At 38.5% G+C, this 9,570-nt stretch overlaps 1 protein-coding gene across 1 annotated transcript in view; it reads right to left on the reverse strand.

Annotated features, from left to right (window-relative positions):
• Positions 1-7,944, reverse strand: part of TUT7 (terminal uridylyl transferase 7) — a 22,919-nt gene extending 14,975 nt beyond the window's left edge. The window contains exons 1-5 of the mRNA XM_010165957.1: positions 7,445-7,944; positions 2,833-3,008; positions 2,134-2,250; positions 943-1,120; positions 395-483 (exon numbers count right to left, since the gene is read on the reverse strand). Of these exons, the coding sequence (XP_010164259.1) occupies positions 395-483; positions 943-1,120; positions 2,134-2,250; positions 2,833-3,008; positions 7,445-7,940 (1,056 nt within the window). The 5' untranslated portion in view covers positions 7,941-7,944. The remainder of the gene's footprint in view (positions 1-394; positions 484-942; positions 1,121-2,133; positions 2,251-2,832; positions 3,009-7,444) is intronic.
• Between the last annotated feature and the right edge of the window lie 1,626 nt (positions 7,945-9,570).

Raw genomic sequence — 9,570 nt, forward strand, 5'->3', positions numbered from 1 at the left:
AATTTAAGTATGGAATCAAAAGCATTTCACAGCAACCAAAAACTCTGCTGTGCATGTATCAGTACAGAAACAAGATCATGGAAGTGCCACTTAATACAGCTTTAAGAAAAGATAAATAACCATCTGTTTCACAGGACTTCTAGGAGTGCAGATGTTTTAAGTGTTTTCAGTTTTTCAGAAGGAATATTTAATAAAACACAAAGCTGTGTGACCATTACTGCTGTACAAAGCAAGGAATGTTTTAAGAGCATTTTAACATGGTAGCTCTGTTTTACCCAATGTAATTTAATAGAAAGTGCTACTACCACACTGTAAGTTACATTTAAACTATAATCTCCATAAAGATGTAAACATTCAAAACCACTTAAGATGTACTTAAAATGGTCTTACTTACATTGTCAGGAAACTGGATATCTATGTTTATGTCTGAAGTTTTGAAACCAAATCTGCTATAGGAGGAGCCATACAATCTTAATGAGGACTCTGCAACAAAAAGAATTATACATTTACTCTATACCTAATTCTAAGCCTGTAGCTACTTTACAGCTTTGTCAGTAGATCTTAAACCTATGTCTAGTTTTGATAAACACAGGAAATGAAGAAGGGTCTTCCACCAGCACAGAACTGTGTTAGTAAACCCTGTCTTCCATGCTGTTGCTAGTAGAAGCCTGTCATGATGGTCAAATGGCCCCCATGTCCTGTTCATCTTCACTTTTTACTACAGGTCTGTTCGGGTCATAAGAACCACTGCAATATAGTTCTGATACAGGGTTGTACTGCCACATCATCTCATTCACAGACTAGTAACTAAATATACTGTTTTAGAATTTAGCTAGCCAAGGTTTTTAACCAAGTTTTCACTTTATGAGCTCTTGTTTTCTTTCTTTTTTCCCCCCTAAAAAGCTGGCATTTCTAGAATTTGAAAGAAATTGCAAAGAATACCTGGCAATTTTTGACGTATTAAGTTTTCCATCACTGTTTTAATGTTGAGCCTCTCTTCTAGGTCTTCATTATTTAAGCCAAACTCCTGCACTACATTTTCAATAGCAACACCAATAGCTTGTATTTGGGAAAGCGTTGGAGGAGGCAGAGCAGTCAGCAGCTGTTCTTCTTCCTTTTCCTTTAAAGATAGAAAGACTGACATTTTAGTTATTTTCTTAAGTTGCTTAATGTGCTATAATGAATGCCTGCAACTCATCCCAAGTTACACCACCACACGTTTTCCAGATAATGGATACAATTGGAAGCAAGCACATCAAGAGAGAAACTGTGACAGGTATAAATAATTAGATATTCCAGGAGGCTTCAGTAATGTGCAGAGGTATATATACACACGTATTTGTAACTTTAAAAAAAAAAAGTCACTAATTTTTTCATCACTTGAAGTGGGAAAGGGTAGGAGTTAAGAGGAATAGAAAACCCACTGAAGACAAATATTTTTGTCCACTTCAAGCTGAGAAAGTAGAAGGAACAGAAGACATTTAATTAGAAAAACAGAAAGTAAAATTTAGGTTATGCTGGAAGTTATTTTCATGTTTATGTTCAAAACAAACCCATTTCCTTTACATATTAAAAAGTCTGTAATGCTCCACAAGTTCTTAATTGCATTTACAATATTTCCGAATTGAAATCTTCACCCTGACATATAGGTTATAATTTATAATTCTTCCATACCAACTATATTTGCTTATTGCTACTCCTCATTGCTCTGGACTTTATCAAAAGTCTTCATTGTTGAAATACGCGAATGAAATATACACTAAGAAGAATATACGTAACTTGTCTACAAGAACAATTATGGAACAATAAAACAGAAGAGTCAGTTGGTACAGCTTTTTTATTATATTTCAATGACCAGTAACAGTATACTAATGAGTTATATGTTAAATGAGGACTTCTTTTTATAATAGGCATGAAAAAGTACAAATTAAATTCCAAAGCTAAGGCTAGAAGCAAAGTCCAGGACCCAAGTTTATTATTTTTACCAGTATGACTAAGCAGTAGTTAAGAAGATTGAAACATGACAAAAAACAAATATGGAATGATTTTAGAAGCAGTGTAGTTTCATTGTCATTAGTGGGGTGAGACAGTATAATAAATCTGCATTTATACTTTTTCTTGTCCTTAACTCACCTTTAGGATTTTCTTGTGTCTTTTCTCTTTAATATGCTTATGAGCAAAGGCCACTGACTCAATCAAAACATCACACAATTTGCAGGTATATTTTGCTGATGGGTAGCTTCGAGGTTGCTAAAACGAAGATAGTAAAAAAATCCTAAAATACAGAAAGATACTACCTTCATTTCATTCAACACCCTTGCTAAGCTGAATGACTGTAACTCCAAAGTCCAGTAAAACTCACTTTAGCTTTCCTAACTGCATCTTTACAGTCAAAAAGTTTGCATATCAAATACAATGCCAGAAAAATGGTAGTACTGGGTCAATCAAGCCCAACACTTTATCTTTTACAGTGGAAAATACCCAATGCCCATGGAAGAATATATTAACTGAAGAAACATACAACAAAACTTTTCTGGTGCACTGCCCCAGCATCTAGTGATCTGACGCTAATTCATGAACTGAAGGAGCAGTCATTTTTTGTGCTTAAATTGTTGAAAAAGCAAGATTTATTATAGTAACCCCCCCCCCCAAGCCCAAAGAATAAACTGACTTCTCTTGACAATTCATTAACAGCACCCATTTTGTACGTTACATCAATTCTATAACTACACTTTTTAGCTACAGTGCGATAAACTGTTCAAAGTGTACCGTCTATATCTTATCTGCAGACAAAAAAATAGGAGAGGATTATACAAGTAAAGGGAGCAGCACCTTCTTCAGTCTATAAATGCAGTCTCGCTTCAATCGTTCTTCAGCCTGCTGCAACCCTAGAAGTTCTTTTGCCGACAGCACAGATTCATCTATGACTGGACCATCCACTTCATCTTGATCACACTCATCTTTTCTAGTTCTTCTTGATCTTCTCGGTTTCCTAAGCCTCTTCATTTCTTATAAAGAGTTATGAGAGCAAATATGTCAAATAACTGCAGAGTACCACACAGTATTCGGTTTGTTTTTTTCTTTAATTACCATTCTACTTATGTGTGAGTCAAAGAAGATACAAATCATCTACCCTGCATGGTTTCATACTCTGTTCTGTGCAAGTCTGGTAACAGCAAGACTGTATATTTATATCAAACTATAGTATATTTGTTCCAAAACCACTAATTTGTCCCACTGAAGTCACCAACCTTATTTAGATAGCTTTTAGATAGACTGTCAAAAAAATAAAAAGAAATGCAATAGGTTGAGATAAGAAAAATCTACTAATTGTAATAAAATAATAATAATAACAGTAATAATAGAATTTGCAAATGTGTGATGCACAGTGCAATTGTTCACTACCTGCTGACCAGTGTCCAGCCTGTGCCAGCCAGCAATAGCCCCGAAATGGAAACTGGAATCCTAGAACAGCAAGTTCTAGTGATCTTTGAGAGAATCTCCAGCTTTCCAGTCAACCCTCATCAATATACTGAACATGACTTTATATGATATGGATCTCACTGGCATATCCAAATGCCAGTCTGGGCTTTGCTAATTACTACACTTCCCTCCTCCCCACCACCCTGCTCAGTCTTTTTGCACCTGCAGACTAGCAGAACATGGGGAGGTTGGAAATGTCCTTCATCTTCCAGTAACAACTAAAAACATTACCATGTTATAAATATTATTCTCATAGCAAATCTCATACAGAAACCAAAACATAGCTCTTCTAGCTACTAAGAAGAAAATTAACACTATCCTTGTGAAACCAGGACAGCTACATAAGTCAATAAATAATTAACTTGCTAAGTATTTTCACACATCACTTAATAAAGCTACACAACCGGCAGAATAAACGTGCTTAGAAAGCCTGCTATGTTTACAGCAAAAGTTCTGGAACAAATTAATGTTAATACCAGACTCACTTTTAAGCAAACCTTGTCATCATTTTGAAGCAAGAATTGCTACTGGTCCAAAGAATACCTGTAAAATAATCTAGGAATGAATATACACAGGCCAGATTTTCACACATGACTTTAGATTCTCATCTTACCTTTCACTTGATCAGCTATACAGGATTTCTAGACGCATGGAATTTCTAAAGCTCCCTGCTTCTTAGAGTGTTTATGCAACTTCCTTACACTCCAAAACACTTATCATAGCACAAGGTTTTAATTTATAAATAATTTAAAAAAACCAAACCAAACCAAAACCTGCAACTGCTATGCCAAATACACTTACAAAGTTCCTTTCCTGCCATCACAGTTTTTATCTCCAACAATTGGCAAAAGGGAAACAACTTGGTTGTGTATTTTCAACCAGTTGTTTGATTTAGTTCACTAAGCAGCATGCATGTGCTAGTACTGTAAACAGGACAAGAACAGTAATATAATTTCTTTCAGCACCAGAACAAGTTTATGCTGGAATAAGCAGAACCAAGGCTTGATAGGTTCCAGGGACAGTACTCCAAAGGAAGCTCAAAGGAGCAGAAACAGAAGTCTGAGTCTCTGAACTTTACATATCCCTTCCATCTTCCACATGGACTTTCCTGCTCAGACTCCTAACACCTGCCACAGGTGTCTGACACAGTTTCACCGATCAGTGCAGACAGAACTCGGAGGAAAAATGTGTATTAAATGAGTGTCTTTGCAGGAAAGCGTGGGACAAGTACCTACTTACCAATTACTCCTGTAACCACTAAGTAACTTAAAAAAATTACAAAGTAAATAAATACTTCTCATATTTAGTAGCTACAGTAGTGACAATCTAATTATAAGTTAATGACTAAATAAAGTACTAAAGGCAAGTTAAACTCCTGCAGAAAAATCAGTGCCTCAGAGATTTGGTAAACTCCCTCCTTATGAATTGCAGAAAAAAGGCATAAAGGTAAACAAAAGAGATAACTGCATAAAAGTTTTCAAATAAAAGGAAATGTAGAAGAGACATTTTTAGTAATTGTTTGCTACTTGACATAAAATTAGAGCTTTTGAAGGGACCTCAAGAGGTGAGCTATGCCATGCTTGTGCTTTGCAGCATGGTAAAATTAACTTTGTCAATCCTGAGCAATGCTCACCTAACCTGTTCTTAAAGGTCTTCAGGTACATACTGCATGAGCAGCTCAGGCAATCTCTCCAGTACTTCACTAGCTTTACCATTAGAAACTCTCCCTTCATTCCTCATCTGAACCTCTCTTGCTCAATTTTAGGACCATTGCTTTGTGTTCCATCTATTGGAAAGACACAAGCCAGATTACTACATCAGATTTTTAATACCTTTCTAGACAGCTGGAGACTGTTATCATGTTTCCCCACCCTTTCCTTTTGTAGAAAGACTGAGGATTTTGTTTAGTGTTTGTATAGTTCCTGTTGTGCCATAGCATTCTTCTTGTTCTTTTTGGTTTCCATTTTATTCATCTAAGTGGGCTACCAAAGCTGGACAGACTACTGCAACTGAGTTTACCAAAGATTTACAGAAAAAGGCACACTTACAGGCTGTGAGTCTGTTTTCACGCCTCATAACACTGACTACTCACTATCAGCTTGTGGTTCACTAGAATTTCAGATTCTTTTCTGAAAAAATATTACTTTATAGTAACTTTTCCTCCTTTATTGGTACAGTTGACATTCCCATTTGAAATCTGCATTCCTACTCAAAACAATGGTATTTGCACATATTTCTTTTGTATTTCATCCCATATATGGGTCATTTCTCAAACTGTGCAAAGTTATTTTATCTTCCTGATTTTCCACATTCAGTTCCTACCAGCTCCACAGAACATTCAAATATAAAAGCACACAATTAATAAGCATGCTGTCTTCATCCATCACCAGAAGAGTGTAATAAACATTAAACAAACAGAATATAATCCTCACAGATGCTTTCTCAATGCTTCCTATTATTCTGAGAAAATCTTTGGTAAATATTTTTTGAGTGTAGTTATCCAAATAGCTCTGCAAGTCTCTTGTATTAATTCATCTAGAGAATTTTCCTCTTGTTTACTTACAAGACTGTCATGTAAGAGCATCTAAAGCACTACACAGTACTAGTACTAGCAGTATCTACCAAATGCTTCTCCCAAGTCTGAAGGGGATTAACACCATTTTAAATAAATAAATCAGAAGTACTTGGCCTACTTTTTTCTTGATAAATCCATGTTTACTGCTAGTCATCTCTTTGCTACCTTTCAAATTCTTACGGAAGGTTACATTATTTGTTCCAGAACGGATTCCCAAGATTAGAGTTGCATTTTTAATTCCACTTTTAAGACATGCTTGCCCTTTGCTGTATGCCAGTAGCTCACTTCTCCTGCATAAGTGCTCAGATATGACTGCTGGCGATTAAAAAAAAATCTACTTCAGTGAGTTCCTGAAGTTTCACAGAACAAAGCTCATTAGACCTAGCAAACTGGAGAACAAACTTGTGAAGGCATTCTACTCTTCTCCCTCCTCATCTGAGGTTGAACTTAAGTATGCAACTTACTTCCAACAATGAGAAACACAGGGCACCTGCTCACAGTTTATCTTTTTAGTGACAGCTGATACCAAGGGAAAGGGCATTTAATTCCTGGACTTCCTGAACCAGTAACAGCTTTCCCCTTCTCAGCAGGGGTGCATATCAATACTCTCCTTGGCCCCTAGTCTTAACGAAAACAAGACAGATTTCTTGCTAACGGGCAGTTGTTCCATGTTAGCAGCACCTCATCTATGCCTTAGTCTTTCTTATTTTATCTACTTATATTTAAAGCTTCCTCTTTCTGCTTTGCTCTACTTATACTTCCTTCTCACATTCAATGAAGATCTCGGAATATTGCTCACTTTATCCTCCCTTAACCTGTTCTTTCTTGCATTTCAATACTTAAAGCCTGTACTTTCATTATTAGTACAAACTGCTCATAAGAGAAGTTCAGTATGAACACAGAACTAGTTTTGTGTTCTTGCTGTATTGCCGTTGCTAGTAATACTGAAGTTCCCACAATATATATGAGGCACTGTTTTCAAACTTTACCAAGATACTTTGTTAGAGCTGTCACAGGTAGCTCCAAAATCTTACCCTGTATCAACTTAACTGAAACATCCCTTATCAGCTTTGACAGATTCAATCACATTGTATCTGGAAAACTGCAAACAGGGACACTACACAGGTGTTGCAATCTACCTACTCCTACCACTTATAAACTAACTTACAAGGACAACACAGTTTATAAAACAAGTTCTGTACCACTGGCTGTAACGAATTGTTTAAGGTGCTGCTGGATAGTACAGCCAATAGTTTGCATCATATGACAAAACAAAAACGATTTGCTGCTTTAACAGTGAATCTCAAAATTTTTCTTTTCAGTAACACACACAGAAAGCTGCTTTACTGGACAGCTAAGTAAAACAAAAAACCCCATGCTGATTACCAGAGCTTCCCTTCTGCATGTCTAGCATGTCTTCACTCATTAAGTCTTCCTGAAGCTGACGTCTTACATTTCTGTTTCCAGCACCTTCAAACTCATGAAGAGAGTCCTTTCTTGACCTGCTATGCACAGGAATCCAGGCAACAGATCTGTACTCTCTCCAGCTGTCAGAAGTACCACGGTGGTCATCAGATACCCATTTCTTCATTTGGTCTCTTTGGATATCATTTAACTTTGACCCTGGACTGTAAGCTGTATTTTTAAGTGAATTTGGGCTACTCAAAACACTCCGTGGGCCTCGCCTGGGACTGCTTCCATAGTGACTTAGTGTTCCCTTTTTCTTTTGCAGGCTGGCATCTCTTTTATTGCTATGGTTATTTCCATATTCATCCATCACTTGGTCGTCTTTCTGTAAGGTACTTCCTTTTAATTCTTCTTGATGTAAAACTTCCTGTTCTTTATTTTGTTTGGCAAAGTAAGGTTTTGCAGCATCTCCCATGGTTACTGCTGATCAATATAGAGATTCCCACCTAGAATTAAAAAGTTGAAACTTGTTTTTTAAAATGAATCAAGTGACAAAAATGGGCTATTATTTATTATAGACATCTCAACAATCAAAGCCCTGGCTCTGTAATACCAGCAAGGCAAGCTGGAAAGAAAAATTAGCTCCAACCAAACAAAAGGCAGTTCAAAACTCAGCTAGGTTTCTCCTCTTAAAACGTCTAACACCTATGGGTGGTTCAAAACATGCAGAGAACACCTACGGCTTTTTTGGGTATTAAGGGCTAGATGCCTTTAGGACAGATAACTACTTTTAAGAGTCCACATCAGTCTCAGGAAAGCTTTGAAAGAATACCTGAAGGAACTCTGTAGCATGTAGAATACGTAGGAGGCAATAACAAGGAGGGCCCCAAAGCCATTCTACATAATCTGAACATTCCCCTTTCCCTAAACCTTGGTAGTAATGAAAAATGTGATCGGAGGAGACAGAAATGTAGGAGTTGAGCGGCAATCCATCTGTTAGGCAAACCTGATACAATGAGTAAGAAACAATGCTGCACTGCCCAGTACATCCAGCACATTCTACCTAGACCAGCATTCTGAGGTCTCACATTATTGGGTATGAAGCACTCATTATTTCATATAATTTTAGTATTCTCTAAAACATCTGGGCCCTGACACGGTCACATCCACATTCTTATTGTAAAACATTTCCAGGGAGCTATAACTAACTATGTTAGCATAAACCTGTGTGGATTGTGAAAGGGGGAGTTAACTGGATGACACAGGCTAAACACACGTAAGCTGCAGCAGTTACATTGACATTGAATATTGTATGATTTAAATACAGCTGCATACAACCAAACAAAAAAGGTTTTATCTCTCAAAAGACAAGTCTGTGCTTAAGGATGCAGAGAAGGCTGTAGGGCATTTACAGGAAGCACCTAAACAGCAGAAGATGCCCTTCTGTTGCCTTTAATAGGGGAGTAAGACCCGATTTCCTTCAATGTTCAAGTTCTGCTGGCCCCAAAGGCACCCTTAGGCACCTCAGCATCTGCTTTCTGTAGGCTTGAGGCTTTTAGCATTTATCCTCCTCTCAAGCTAAAGAGGCTTTTTGCTCTTATACGAGTGACAAAACAAGCAGGACTCCTGTCCTACAGATCTGAATTCACCACAGAAAGGTACGACTGTGGAGACGCAGCTATTCCAGCTCAGAGCTAAAAGAAACGATTCAAGCGCCCGCAGTGAACTTGCTTCCTATTTTAGGCAAGAAACTGCTGTCAAACCTGAACTTCAGACCGACCTAAAACCAGCCAGTTTGAGAGTCATTCCCGGAAGCGCGGCCCACAGCCGGCTGCCCGGCCGCCCGGGTGCTGACACGCTCCCGCACTGGAAGGCGGCACAGACTCAAGGCTGACACCCGCCTCCGGCTCCCAGCCGCGGCGAGGTGCTGGCCTGACGCGGGGCGGAGGCGGCGTGTGGGGGGCTGGCCCGGAGGGTCAGCAGCAGCAGCGCAGCTGGGGGACGACGCGGTTCCCTGAGGGGCCAGAAAGAGCGGGCGGCGCCGGCCAAGCTGCCCACGGGACCCGGGCGGGGGTGTCACGATACAGGCCCCCACGCAGGAAACA

The sequence above is a fragment of the Antrostomus carolinensis genome, unplaced genomic scaffold (assembly GCF_000700745.2).
Source record: "Antrostomus carolinensis isolate BGI_N321 unplaced genomic scaffold, ASM70074v2 scaffold21894, whole genome shotgun sequence".
Lineage (NCBI taxonomy): Eukaryota > Metazoa > Chordata > Aves > Caprimulgiformes > Caprimulgidae > Antrostomus > Antrostomus carolinensis.